Genomic DNA, 16,207 nt, shown 5'->3' with positions numbered 1-16,207 from the left:
ATGGAGTTACCCAAGGCTCCAGACACATAGACACAGGCAGCCTTGTTAAGACACCAAAGGGAGGAGAGGACCTCAGATCTGGAAAGACTTGATGCCATAGTGTAGAGGAATACTAGGAGAGGGAAGCAGGGGAGGCTTGATTGGGGAAGGGGAGATGGCTTATTTTCAGGGGAGGGGGGAAGCAGGAAAGGGGGCGACATTTGAAATGTAAATAAAGAATACATCTAATAAAAAAACTCGATGTTAATAAAAACTCCTTTCTGGCCTGTTTTTCTGTAACATTAGCTTACGTTTGTAGAAAGCACTTAGAATAGGACTGAAAAAAAAAAGAAAAAGAAAATATGGTTCATATACATATTGGAATTTTGTTTAGTTGGAAAGAAATGAAATTTACAGGTGAAATGGGTGAGGCTGGAAAGTAATGAATAAAGTAACTGATTCTCAGAAAAATATGAGGCAATAATCTCCCTCAATGGTTTAACCATGCTTCAAAGGATTTAGAAACTAACAAAGGCTCTTGCCATTCCTTTTGATCGCTTATAAGAACTAGATGCTAAGAGGCCATCACATGGTGTATCACCTACACTGGCTGCATGGTAGAGAAAAATCAAGCTGAGCTAGAAGCTTCATCCATCATGCTGTGGCTATCTTTCACAGCACTGGTAAGTGCTATTCAAACTGCTGGTGAGAAAATGTATTGATGGTCTTACCTGCTTTTGAACTCTACAAACCACAAGATGGACTAGCCAAGCAAGATGTGCTCACTAGTGAAATTATAGCATTGCTGCTTTAAGGATAAATAATTTCTGTCTAATTAAAACTGATGTCCTCTCCACACAAGGGGATCTATGCCTGGTACTGTAAAACCTACTAAAGCCCCATAGGAAGTAATAGGCCCTGGAGGAGAATAGAATACACAGTTGTTTAGCTAAGTTGGAACAATGTCAAAGTGCCATTTAAATATTTAGGTTTATATGCAAACAAATACTACTTTCAGCTTTAATGAGAGAAGACTTTCCAGCGACTGAGAATAAATACTGAGATTCATAGGTGTAGAGGGTGTGAGAATAAATGACAGATGAGCACTGAGCTCTAGATAAGACCTGTAACGCACCCCTCCAAGGCTCGGGAAATGGAGACGATGGACTGCAAACAAACAGAAGCAGGAGACAGGCAGAAAGGCTGCACATGCCACTGCAAGCACAAATTCTCAGCAAGTGTGATGAGTGGACGGAATGGGCTCGTGAATAGTGGCATCGGTGCAGGCGGGCCAGGGGCCACTGTCAGACTCAAGACGCAGGGCATCACATGCTTTGGACATATCCATACTGGGGTCCCAGCAGGCTCCAGGGATAGTTCCAGCCCCCTCACAGATGGTCTATTTCAACTAAATAGGCACAAGTCATGTATCTAGGAAAGGGACTGGTGAGGAGAGAGTGGTTGGCAGGGATGGAGGCAGGTCAGGGAGGGCAGGCTGTGAAAGTAATCAGAATGCATTCCACAAATATATGAAAGTGTCAAAGTAAAAAATTAATAAAATGGAAAAATATCTCTGGAATGAATATGCAGAGATTTAATTGCAGAGGGGGACACCCAAGGCATGGAAAGGATGGTGGGAAGGAACAGCCAGAAGAGATTACATAGAGGTCATATAATAGCTAGGTTTATTCATTCCCAGATTACCACATTTTGTCCAAAAAGGCTTGTATGAAAAATAGAAATTATGTGAAAAAATAATGTGATAACAGTTTAGGAATTGTAGCTGTTTACTGAATTTCCTAAGATAGCACTGGGTTATTGATGGAATACTTCATTTATTATGCTTATATACTTGATAAAGTATTGGAGAACACTAGTAAAATGTGTAAATAGTACTTCCTCAATGCATCACTGAAAAGAGATTATTGAATTCACTTGAACTGTCTGTAGAAGCCAGGATAGACAAAGGGTACAAGGAGTACCACCAGATAGTCAAATCCATCACACCCAGTCCACTCCACGCACAATGACATGAGACATTACAATGGAATATTTGACTAGTAAAAGCTGGCAGGTTTATAAATAATTTTCAATATATTTATTTTTGACTTTCAAATGATATAATCAAAATAGATCCTGCAACAAACAGGAAGAAGTAGGAACACAACACCAGCACAATAATTATACTTTTTAAAAATGACCTTAGTTCTGTAGTTAAAGGACCTAGTTGTGAACAATTATTACATACATGGCTTATATAATTATTTTGAGCACTAAAGCTAATATTAAAAATCTAATGAAGTGAGAATACACATACATTCAGCTTATACTTTGTTCAAACTAGAAAATTTCAAGTAAACAATGTGTTTGGTCTTACTTATCTTAGCTACAGATTTTATTTCAGGGATGTTTGTTTTTTTAGAAAAGAAAACAAGTTGGAGGCAAAATATTAATAAGCAAGGAAAAAATACATTATCAGTTTGCTTAGCTCCATTGATTTGAAGCCCAAACAAGTATGTAAAACAAGAAAAGATGACATATAAGATTGCAAGATTTCTAAAACTGCCTAAATTTACAACAATTTTTAAAAGAAGAATAACAACAAAAATGTATCAACAAAGACATTTTTTCATTTATTATCTTCCCAAGCTAAATGTGTGTAAAACAGAGTTTAATTTTAGCTAATAAAGAGGGTAGGTGGAGCCAACGCTTTACTGGCAGATTTGGAGAGAAGCTAACAATGGGGCAGTTGACTAGAAAGAACTATTAACAAACCATAGTGTACTAGTGAATCTACAGAAGATAATGCTGCTGGAGAATTTTGTAACTTGCTGTATCGACTTCCACATGGCTGTTTGAAACAAAACCATCAGAAATGCTTTCATTCAATAATAAAAATCTCGTGCAATCTCTACACACACTGTACTTAGTGAAGGGTGGTTTGGGAGATAAACCTTTTGTTAATTCAGTGCAACCAAAGACATGTTTTTAAATCTTTACTGATACTACGAGAAAATAAAAGGAACCAGCACTTACTGAACGTGTAGATTAAAAAAAAATCCATATAAAGAACACTATAAACAATTTAAGGAAATGTCAAATTCTAAAAATAAGTTTGTTTTATTAGACCTAAGTATTTTTAAAATTTGATATTGCTATTTACATATTAAAATTATAAACCTTAAAACATCAAAATTCTCCATGGCTCTATCCTAATTGGGAAGAGAAAACTAGTGTGGATGAGTGAAGAGAACTCCAGTCTCTACACCTGTTTATGCACATCATTTCCAAACTTACAGTCTAAAGTAAGCCCAAGAAACACATTGCTGCAATGACTGCAACAAACCAATTAGCATTTATTTAACAAAAGGACTAACACAAGTGATTTCCAGTACAATTATATAGTGCTAGCTAAAGAACTGAGCAACTGAGTTCACAGTTATTTCAACTAAAAGTAAAACCAAATACTTAATGTATAGAAGAATCCTTGTATAATTCTGCTTGTCACTGGGAGCTTTCTGGACTTTCATTCTAAAGGCTGATAATCATCTTGGATCTCATTTTTCAAAGAATGTAATCTATTGTTAAAAGATATGTCATAACTTTAGTGTTTCAGAAATATGTTTATATACCTCATAATGCAATCACAGCTAGCTGCCTCGGGACAGCCAAGGTAAATGTCAGCATATCCTGGAAACAGAATGGAAAATGCAGCGTCCAGGAGTTCTTGTGGGGATGATGTCTCTGCAAAGCTGCTCAAGGCTTCAGAGTTTGAAGTTACATTTTTGATGTTGTCACTCTCAATCTATTGAATGGCTGACAGACAATCAAACCCTTCTGGCTGGCTGGCAGCTCATTTTGCTGGCAGGTGGCAAACAATTAGACACACCAATTTGTGCCTCCTGATGACATTAAAGCATGAAACTAAGTTGTATGCAGGGCCTAGTGATTTGTGTGAAAGCATTTCAAAAATAATACTCCTCGCTGTGGCAACTCATTTCAGACTGCCACCTCCCATTATAGCTTTGAGCAGTGAAGACGACAGACTTGAGTTACGTGCAGCGCAAGGCCGCTTCTGTTCAATCCGTCATCAGTGCCCCTGAGACCTCAATCCCTCCTTTCATCAGTATCACCTCATCATTTACATTTGCTAGGACTTGAGCTACCGCATATATTAACCACACTGAGACTCCTCCTCGAAAGACTAAAATCATGAAAAACGTTCTTTGTGCTCTTCCATTTCATTCTGACTTGTTAACAATTTAGAATAATGATTGCACTCCTACTGCACTTTGCACAAATGCTACCAGAAACACAGGGAAAGTCTCCATGTTTCCAATAACATTCCGAGAGGATAAACGCTGTGTAACCAAGAGTAGTGGCCAGTAAGGTGGCAGCGTGAGTTTTAATAAAATACCTGAATAAATCCAAATCAACACAAAATATTTGGCTTAATTTTCCTGAATCCTCTTCTGTAAAGCTCAATAATTACCTGGGTTTATTCATTTGTATTTTGACAAAAATGTAAAGATATAATTTAAAATCAAATTAGACAACTTCAATTAGCTTATTAATTTGTGTTATTTAATATACAGACACTGATGCTTACATGCACATAGAAAAATGCATAGATCATAGGCATAAACACGCTCATATCCTGTAAACATAAGTTGGACATGTGAAATAGAGATGCAATGCAAAATCCAGAAGGAACAATCACCATTTGAATAAACGTGAGAAACAGAGTTAACAACTATTTAATCAAGACTTTTCAGAACAGAGAAGCATTTTCTACACTTCATAGTCTTAACTATTAATACTCATTATATTTGTGAAAGTGACATTACTTAACTATTCAGAAATACCTTAATAATGCTTATTCTTCTTTGCCTATATATTAACCTTGATATTTTAGCTTAAGAAACACTTATTTGTATATTAAATCTTTATCACTAAAGCTGACAGTACTTGTTTATCAATAATCTTTCTCACAAACAAATTTCTGGTATGAAGATATGTTTTAAAAATCAATAACAAATAGTCCATATACGTTCTTTGGTTTACATATCAAAATATAGACATTAATTTAAACTATATAGCAAAACCAATAAGCAAGCAGTCTTGTTGGTAATTAATGAGTACCTACAGTATTGTTCTGAGGCTGCACTTGACTTAAATTGTTAGATATATTTAATGCAATGATTCTTTATATATCATTTTATTTTAATTCTCTGAGCTACTTTAACTGCATATAAATGGGTTAAGAAGAGGAATCAGTTGCTTCCATATTTTTTGAATGATTTTATATTTAAATGTAGATACATGGGACAGGTTCTAAGTTATGCCAGAAATGCCTTTTAAGAATATTCATATTCAAACATCTAAATCTTTTATACTGATGAAAGAATTATAATCATGCTTTTAATAACCAAAACTACAAACCTTTTTTAAAAATATTTTCTTCTTTTTTCTCTTTACTATCCGTTTTATTTAAAACACAAATAAGTATTTCTCTTTTGTTAATAGCAAATGGTTCAAATAATGTTGAACACAAATCACTGACTAATACAGGGCATTAAATATGAACAGACATTTTTTAAAGCAAAAGAATAGAGGTTATATACAAAAGAGATCTACGATCTATAGGCCAATTCAAAAGGGGAAATGTGTTTATAAAATGTGTGGTGAAACCAGAACCTTCCACCTCTGCTTTGGAGAAGGGCTCTCATATAACATTCAGTCAGCTGAAGATGGATTGGTACAATGCCTATACAGAAACATTTTATATTTTTCAATAAAGAACAATTTAGAGTTAAAATTAATTGTGGCTACTTAAAGGAAGCTACTTAATCTATAATGATAATTATAATATTTTATAATAGTATAATAGAATTTGCGAATTAGAATTGATTTTGGATAGTTATCCTATCCATTTCATATGGAGAAAAGTAAAACAAAAGAAAAGAGAAAAATATATTGCCCAATGTACGATCATTCTGCAGTAGTAGATTCTAACCCGATGCTATGTTCTCCATTTCCAGTGTGATATGCCACTTACCACACCATGCCTAATGCCACACTCAATCCTGCAGACTAGAACTTTGACAGTCTCTGTAGTAAGAATCAACATTCATAAACGAGATGTTCTTGAGACCCTCTAATGTTTTGTCAATTCACAGATCTTACTATGCATAGGACCCTGAGGATTAGAAAGTACATACCTGTCAAAGGAATGGAACTGCATAGGAAGAATAGCGTGTGCTTCTCTCTTCAGTGCTGGATCTGGGTATGGAATAGGCTCAGGGCCACATTCAGCAATCTCAACGGGGGCAGCCACAAGACTTTTTAATATCTCCTTGACATTAATACCTTTGGTTTGACTAATGCTGGATATGGAGGGTGCAGGTTTCAGCATTTCACTGGGATGTTCAGTTAAGCTCTCCTGTGATTTCTTTACTTCAGATGACAAAGTGGATAGAAGTTCACTCATCGCATCAGGACCTGCAGCAGTCTCTAGCTCTGCCCCATCCAGGATGCTAGCCACGTGCTGCTCTCCCATTCCAGAATCTGTGTGAGGAACTGAACTTTCTAGATGAATATCTTCACCTTGGGTTGGTGTTTCCTTCTCCTTTACAGTGTCTGGAAATGCAGCAGGTGTTTCTGTAATGAAAAAATATTGGTCTAATTAAAACATTTCTTGTGCATGTGAGAAGCAAATGAAACTTTCATGGCTATTGCTAAATATGCACAGCACAACTTGGCTCAAATACAACATCATCAGTCTGCACCCGTCGTTTTGTTCAGGACACATCAAAACAATCCCATTTCTTTAAAAAACTGTCTTAAAAAAACTGATGTTCACATTATTTCTTTAAAAGCACAATTCAACCCATTTCTAAAGCAATCAAAAACATCTCATCAACTCCCTCCACTATCCATTCATGGCTAGCTCTCAAGCAACATACAAGAAAAACAATCCTGCTATTTCCTTAAAAATTATTACTGTCCTTAAGGTCATTTTAAATAGTTTTGGTGTTTTAATAAAGAAATGTCCAAAATATTTAAATTACCACAATACATATTTCTCAAATCACACATAAAATTGTGAATTTTTAAATGTAAATTTTGTCAAGTGTTTACTTCAAAAAAGATATATTTATTAATTATACAACAGTGTACCATAAGAAATTAGCAATTTTTTACCTTTAGTTTTAATTATTTTAGAAATTCTTGCTAATTTTTTTATGGACAAATATTAATCTCCACTTTTAAGAACTAAATCATAAGCATGTATTTATTTTTATATAGGAATTGTGCATATGCTACTAATCAAAATGGATGAAAAGAAAAAGATCTCTAAATTGTTAAGTATGGGCCCATATGATGATTGAACACATAAAAGTGCTTGACAACAAGTCGGATAACCTGAATTTGATCCCTGGAGCTCGTCTAACAGAAGAAGATAACCAACTGTCCTCTTACCTCTACACCTACAATGTGTCAAGCATGAGAGTGTACATACAGGTGCAAGGAGACGCACGCAAACGCGCGCAAACACACACAGGGTGAGTGGGACAGAAACAAATATTCTTTTAAAGATTCAATTCCAATTACACAAAAGTTAAAGTCTTCCTTAGAATAAAATGTTATGAAATTCTAAATAGCATTGGAAAACGTTCTTGACCTTAATAATACACACACACACACACACACACACACACATGCTCAACAGTCTTTAACTTAAATCTTTTTTTTTCCCTTTTGGTAGTCTTGGCTGTCCAGGAACTCACTCTGTACATCAGGCTAGCCTTAAACTCAGAAATCCACCTGCCTCTGCCTATTGAATGCTGGGATTAAATGTGTGTACGACCACATCCTGGCATAACTTAAAATCATTTTAAAAATGAAAAATAAGGTGTTAAAGGGATTATACATGCATTATTTACAGTATAGGCATTTATTGAAATTGTTGATGTTTGTTTCTGTACTTTAAAAGGTTAGGTTGGTAAGAATTTAAACAGAGAACTGCACCCCTGATAAGAACGCCCAGCTCAGGAAACATCCCTGAAGACCAGTTAAGGAAAATCACGGAGGGAGGAATGCTTCTTCAGTGATACTGTCAGGCACACAGATACTGTCATTGTTCACACGTGAGGGTGAACGATCATGTAAGATTTCCATCGATAGGCTCAGTTCTTGGGTTTGTGGTTAAACAGTTGCCAATCTCATGAAAGGAGCAGAGGATCATGGCGTGAATGTTATTTTATTAATTTTTCCAGATTAATTTCATAACCATTTTGCTGTACTTCAAGAGGCTAAGAAACTATTATTTTGATTAGACTTATACTGAAGTTTACATTTCAAATCAGAAAAACTTAACATCTTTTCATTCAAACTTTGAACAGTACAATATTCATTTGCAAAAATTTGTTACAGCATAATCATTACTATATTTATTAAGTAGTTTTGCTTGCTTATTTGCCAAGTGTTCTGAAGAATCAAAAAATTAATCTGAAAACTAGAGAAAGAATATTCATTCAAACACAGAGTAATCAAAATAAAAAAATACTCTTGTACAGTCCAAAGATTAAAATTTAGAGAACTGTCTTAGTGTTGAGAATGCAATCTCAATAGTACTAGGAGAAGCACCATGGAAAATGAATGTAAGTCACAGCTAAAGTTTTAACAAAAATAAAGCCATATAATAAAAAGGTAAGACTAAAATTAAAAATTATAGCATTAGAAATAAGAAAGATGTAAATCAAGATATTGGAATATAAATATCCAATATAGATGGAATATAGTTGGAATATAGATTATAAGGAAGAATAAAACATGATAATAAACCTCTGATAAAACAATGTGAACAGGAGAGTGGTTCAGAAGATACTAATTCATTTTAGATTATTTGAGTCTACAGAACTTCTGAATATTTATGTCTAGAAACTGCAAAAATAGACATAAATTTTGGTCACATTCACACCAAGTTGATAGTAGATTTGGGGAGGTGATGTGTAACTTTGTGATACAGAGTTAGCAGAGAAGGGGGCCCAGGCCATTCAACTGCATCAAAAGACCAAGACAGCACTGAAAAGCAGTTGTCCATTTTCATAAAAAGAGCAGGCAATATAAGTGAACTTCTACAACCAACCACAGCAACCCTACAGTGACGGTTACTAACATGGTCAATTTTTATCTCACAGTTTAACCATCAAAAAGTATGTGGAGTATACTCCAGCACTTGCCCTGAATTTACAGTCGTACCGATGTGGTTCAGAATTTTGACCCTACACTAACATGATATTCAACCATATTATGGTTAGCTTTGCATTAAAAGCTACAAATAAATTTTAAACTTATAATTTATATTAGACCAACAGATAAGTACTTTTCCAGTAAAAATATCCACAAATCAACATTTTCAATTTGTGGTTCCTAAATTACCATCCCCAAAGAGTTTTCAAGACTTATTTATTTACTTATTAATTTACTCATGTTCGTGTGAGTATAAAATTTTGATTTGGACCTATTAGAAAACATATGTTTTAGTTAAGTTTAATACTACTGTGGTGAAACAATATATCCAAAAGCAACTCAGAGGGAAAAGGTTTATTTGACTTGTGCCTGCATATGCTAAGGTGGCCAGAGAGGAAGTCAGATCACTCACAGCTGGGCTTACAGACCTTTCTGGAAGGTCCCGCTTGTGGGAGCTGGAGTTTGAAATCTGTTCCTCACAAACTGCAAAATGTACACTTATAATTGCTGAGTTGTCCGTTACTCTGGTTCCAGAGCTACATGTTGTTTACACCAACTATTTCTATCTCATCTGGTCTGCTAACTGGCATTCAATAAGCATTAAAAATCTATTTACTTATGCACTGACTGATTTTGTGTGCCAACTTGACACAGGCTGGAGTTATCACAGAGAAAGGTGCTTCAGTTGGGGAAGTCCCTCTATGAGATCCAGCTGTGGGGCATTTTCTCAATTAGTGATCAAGGGGGGAGGCCCCTTGTGGGTGGTGCCATCTCTAGGCTGGTAGTCTTGGGTTCTACAAGAAAGCAGGCTGAGCAAGCCAGGAGAAGCAAGCCAGTAAGAAACATCCCTCCATGGCCTCTGCAGCAGCTCCTGCTTCCTGATCTGCTTGAGTTCCAGTCCTGATTTCCTTTGGTGATGAACAGCAATGCAGAACTGTAAGCTGAATAAACCCTTTTCTCCCCAACTTGCTTCTTGGTCATGATGTATGTGCAGGAATAGAAACCCTAAGATAATTTATAAGATATTTAGAACTCAATATAAGTACTGACTTCCAAGTTAAGGTAAAATTTTATGAATTTTCAATCAAAACCCCATCAACCTTCAATACAAACATTTTTAAAAGCCCATAAAATATTTACATATCAATAAAGAGTTCTAATGTTATCCAATCTGAATGATTTTAAAAAATGGAGTAGTGATTTTGAACTTTTAATAAAAATTCTACACAAGTATTTTAAAGCACATCTGATTGTGTTACATAATCAGGTAACTTTTGCTGATTGTGGGAAAAATGCTCTATGGAAACACTGTAAGAGAAATGATTAATTGAAACAAAGAAGACAAAGAAACCTAAGGTTACTACCCCAAATCTCCACCTTAATTTTTCATTTTACCTTAACACCCCTTATAGAACATGTTTTGAATTCACCTAAAGTACTGAACACACACACACACACGTATGTATATATATTCAAAAAAACACATGAGATTTACAAGCTTACCACATTCATCATAGCCTTCCCTCAAAATTACCATTTCAAAATGATCACAATATATGTGACATATTAAAGTACTGACCTTGCTATTTCCAAACTCCCTACCTGAGGAGAGTTTCCAAACTCTCTACTTGCAATCTCAATAAAGTGAGACTGCAAAGTAATTACCCAAAAATGTTTACAATAGTGGAGACACCAAAAGAATATAGCCTTGGGAATCCAATTTACTAATGAGCAATAGACACATAAGAGACAAAATGAGATACAATCACAAATTAAGGAAAACTCTCAGTGCACAGACCACACTGCCTAAGTCTGAGTCACACTGATTTTATTCTACTTACAGTGCATTGAAGATTTTGTACAGGTCATTATGTCATTCAAACTCCTTTTCACAGTTGGTTTTTTTGTTTTTTGCCTTGTCTTTGCCTGATAGCATTTTTTTATTCGATATATTTTTTATTTACATTTCAAATGATTTCCTCTTTTCTGGCTCCCCACTCCCAGAAAGTCACATAAGACCCCTTCCCTCCTCCTGTTCTTCCACCCACCCCTTCTCACTTCCCTGTTCTGGTTTTTCCTTATACTGCTACACTGAGTCTTTCCAGAACCAGGGGCCACTCCTCCGTTGTTCTTGTACCTCATTTGATGTGTGGATTATGTTTTGGGTATTCCAGTTTTCTAGGTTAATATCCACTTATTAGTGAGTGCATACCATGATTAATCTTTTGAGACTGGGTTACCTCACTTAGTATGATGTTCTCCAGCTCCATCCATTTGCCTAAGAATTTCATGAATTCATTGTTTCTAATGGCTGAATAGTACTCCATTGTGTATATATACCACATTTTTTGCATCCATTCTTCTGTTGAGGGATACCTGGGTTCTTTCCAGCTTCTGGCTATTATAAATAGGGCTGCTATGAACATAGTGGAGCATGCGTCCTTATTACATGCTGGGGAATCCTCTGGGTATATACCCAGGGACACAATAAAACTAATTGAAGCTTTGGACCAATTGTACTTGACTGATATTTATAGAACATTTCACCCTAAAACAAAAGAATATACCTTTTTCTCAGCACCTCATGGTACCTTCTCCAAAATCGACCATATAATTGGTCACAAGACAGACCTCAACAAATATAAAAAGATCAAATTAATCCCATGCCTCCTATTGGATCACTATGGAGTAAGAGTGGTCTTCAATGGCATCAAAAACAACAGAAAGCCCACATACACATGGAGGCTGAACAATACTCTACTCAATGACACCTTGGCCAAAGAAGAAATAAAGAAAGAAATCAGAGACTTTTTAGAATTTAATGAAAATGAAGGCAGTTTGTTTTTTAACTTTCCCTCTCTTTCTCATTTATCTGTTGACTCTTGTTATAAGGTCTTTGGTTCACCTCATAATATTTGAAGTCATGAGACTTCACGTGATCTGGGCAGTCACAAGTGGCCTAACAATCAATATGCTGATTCTTCCTGCTCTCAGCTCAAACCTTCTGAATTCGTCTTGTGAGCTTCTCATTCCAGTTACTATAATTTCCACTTCAGAATTTCTATATGTTCTTTAATAAATACAGTTTTATCTCTGATTATCTCAACTGCCTAACACACTGTTGAGACCTTATCTCATAGTTCAATTTTTCAGAAGATATTGCTTTTAATTATTTGCACAAATCCATAATTGCCTATTTAAAACATATCTGGGCTTGATTAGTAGAATTTTCTGTCAACTACTTTCTGCACTGTCTATACTGATAATATGTTTCTGTTATTTGTATGTCTCAGAGTTTTTCATTTAAAATAGACATTTTAAATAGCATGGAGATCTGGAAAACCAAACCCCTTCCACATAGTCTGTTGTTAATTTGTTTATTGAGCTTTTGGAATTAATTTTATAAAATGTATTTATCATCTACAGTCAAAAAAGATTCTGCTCAACTATGCTAATAGTAATCTGTTGGCTGCAGACATTGCCTTAAAAGTCTTGAAATCCTCCATCACCCACTCTTCTCTGTAGGCTCTGGTTGTGTGCCTGGACATCTACCTGCACTCCTAAGTGTGCAATGCAATCATGGCCAGCAGAGAAGAGACTGGCATTTCCTAGGTCCTGCCTAGCCAGGTATATAGACCTCATTCCTAGATATTCTTTTTAAGATGTTAGCCATATTATTTTGTTGGTGGTGGTGATGACAATGCTGCTGCTGCTGCTGCTGTTAAAAATTGTAGCTTCAGTGGAACAATGCGAATGAATCACTAATGATGTTGCCAACAAATGTAGTAACACAGCTTTTTACTCCACCCAGACTATGAAGCAGGTCCAATTATATGAGTGGAGAAATTCAGGTTCTTCTCAGCATCCCAGAATCTTCAATGTTTTAAAAACTACAAATGTTACCCTTCTGCAGTGGATACTCACAGCTCCTTTTTCACAACCTTCACCAATCACAATGGCTGCCTGACCCCTGCTTTCCCAGGCTACTACACAACTGGGGAAAGCAGACAGGAAAAGTGTAAGGTAGCTCATTATTCAGTCTGCTCTCTTGTAAGAACTCCCCAAATTTTCTCTTTGGGTTGTTTTCCATCTATTATTAGTTTTTAGGACACTTGGGGGGTTGATTTTAGCCATTCCTGTCAGTGCTCAAACAGTCTCTTCTGAAAAAGTAGATTTTGTAGAGTCAAGGTTCACCTCAAAGTTATGTTTAAAAATTAACTTTATATATATATTTATATTTTCTATATTCTTTTTCTACAATCCAAAAGCTTTCCCCTTTCCCAGGTCCCCCCTCCCCATATGTCCCATAAGACCTCTTCTCTCCACCCATTCTCCTATCTTTCCCCCTCACTTTTCTCTGTCCTTGTACTCCCCTAAAATGCTGGATCAAGCCTTTCCAGGATTAGGGCCCTCTTCTTCCTTCTTAATGGGAATCATTTGATATGCTAATTGTATCTTCAGTATTCAGAGGTTCAGGGCTAATTACTATCCACTTCTTTTGTGATTGCATTACCTCCATTGAGGGATATCTGGGTTCTTTCCAGCTTCTGGCTATTATAAATAAGGCTGCTATGAACATAGTGGAGCATATATCCTTATTACATGCTGGGGAATCCTTTGGGTATATGCCTAGGAGAGGTATAGCAGGGTCCTCTCGAAGTGTCATGTCCAGTTTTCTTAGGAATCACCAGACTGATTTCCATAGTGGTTGTACCATCTTACAATCCCACCAGCAGTGAAGGAGGGTTCCTCTTTCTCCACATCCTTACCAATACCTGCTGTCTCCTGAGTTTTTAACCTTAGCCATTCTGACTGGTGTAAGGTGAAATCTCAGGGTTGTTTTGATTTGCATTTCCCTAATGACTAATGATGTTGAGCATTTCTTAAGGTGCTTCTCGGCCATCCGAATTTCTTCAGCTGAAAATTCTTTGTTTAGATCTATACCCCATTTTTTAATAGGGTTATTTGGTTCCCTGGGGTCTAACTTCTTGAGTACTTTGTATATATTGGAAATTAGCCCTCTATCGGATGTAGGGTTGGTGAAGATCTTTTCCCAATTTGTTGGTTGCCGTTTTGTCCTTTTAACAGTGTCCTTTGCCTTACAGAAACTTTATAATTTTATGAGATCCCATTTGTCAATTCTTTATCTTAGAGCATAAGCTATGGGTGTTCTGTGCAGGAACTTTTACCCTGTGCCCATGTCCTCAAGGGTTTTCCCCAGTTTCTTTTCTATTAGTTTCAGTGTGTCTGGTTTTATGTGGAGGTCCTTGATCCACTTGAAGTTGAGCTTAGTACAAGGAGATAAGAATGGATCAATTCACATTCTCCTGTATGCTGACCTCCAGTTGAACCAGCACCATTTGTTGAAAAGGTTATCTTTTTTTCCACTGGATGTTTTCCGCTCCTTTGTCGAAGATCAAGTGAGCATAGGTGTGTGGATTCATTTCTGGGTCTTCAATTCTATTCCATTTGTCCACTTGCTTGTCCCTGTGCCAATACCATGCAGTTTTTAACACTATTGCTCTGTAGTATTGTTTGAGGTCTGGGATACTAATTCCACCAGAAGTTCTTTTACTGTTGAGAATAGTTTTAGCTATCCTGGGTTTTTTGTTATTCCAGATAAATTTGAGAATTGCTTTTTCTGACTCTGTGAAGAACTGAGTTGGAATTTTGATGGGGATTGCATTGAATCTGTAGATCGCTTTTGGCAAGATGGCCATTTTAACTATATTAATCCTGCCAATCCACGAGCATGGAAGATTTTTCCATTTTCTGAGGTCTTCTTTAATTTCCTTCTTTAGAGACCTGAAGTTCTTGTCATATAGATCTTTCACTTGTTTTGTTAGAGTCACACCAAGATACTTTATATTGTTTGTGGCTATTGGGAAAGGTGTCATTAACCTAACTTCTTTCTCGGCCTGCTTATCCTTTGAGTATAGGAAGGCAACTGATTTGCTTGAGTTGATTTTATAACCTGCCACTTTGCTGAAGTTGTTTATCAGCTGTAGGAGTTCTCTGGTGGAGTTTTTTGGGTCATTTAAGTATACTATCATATCATCTACAAATAGTAATAGGTTGACTTCTTCCTTTCCAATTTCCAGGAAATCCAGGACACAATGAGAAGGCCAAACCTTATAGGTATAGATGAGAGCGAATATTTACAACTTAAAGGGCCAGAAAATATCTTCAATAAAATTATGGAAGAAAACTTCCCTAATCTAAAGAGAGAGATGCCCATGAATATACAAGAAGCCTACAGAACTCCAAACAGACTGGCCTGAACAGAAATACCTCCTGACACATAATAATCAAAACCCCAAATGTACTAAACAAAGAAAGAATATTAAAGGCAGTAAGAGAAAAAGGCCATGTAACACATAAAGGAAGACCTATTAGAATTATACCAGACTTCTCACCAGAGACCATGAAAGCTAGAAGATCCTGGGCAGATATCATGTAGACTTTAAGAGAACACAAATGCCAGCCAAAACTACTATATCCAGCAAAACTCTCAATCACCATAGATGGAGAAACCAAGATATTCCATGACAAAACCAAATTTACACAATATCTTTCTATAAACCCAGTCCTACAAAGGATAATAGGGTGAAAATATCAATACAAGGAGGGAAAATACACCCTGGAAAAAGCAAGATAGTAACCTTCTTTCATCAAATCCAAAAGAAGATAACCACTCACATATAAAATTAACATAAAAAATGACAGGAAGCAATAATCAATATTCCTTAACATCTCTTAACATCAATGGACTCAATGCCCCCCAAAAAAGACATAGACTAACAGACTGGATTTGTAAACAAGACCTTACATTTTGCTGCATACAGGAAACACACCTCAGTGTCTAAGACAAACACTACCTTAGAGTAAAAGACTGGAAGGCAATTTTACAAGTAAATGGTCTCAGGAAACAAGCCAGAGTAGCCATTCTAATATCAGATAAAATTGACTTTCA

At 36.1% G+C, this 16,207-nt stretch overlaps 1 protein-coding gene across 1 annotated transcript in view; it reads right to left on the bottom strand.

Moving 5' to 3' along the window:
- The window catches only part of Nbea (neurobeachin), a 583,161-nt gene that overhangs the window by 354,813 nt on the left and 212,141 nt on the right, over positions 1-16,207 (bottom strand). Inside the window, 1 exon segment of the mRNA XM_052180490.1 lies at positions 6,201-6,639. Coding sequence (XP_052036450.1) covers positions 6,201-6,639 — 439 coding nt within the window.

This window comes from Apodemus sylvaticus, chromosome 4 (assembly GCF_947179515.1).
Source record: "Apodemus sylvaticus chromosome 4, mApoSyl1.1, whole genome shotgun sequence".
NCBI lineage: Eukaryota > Metazoa > Chordata > Mammalia > Rodentia > Muridae > Apodemus > Apodemus sylvaticus.
This window is presented reverse-complemented; position numbering and strand designations above follow the sequence as displayed.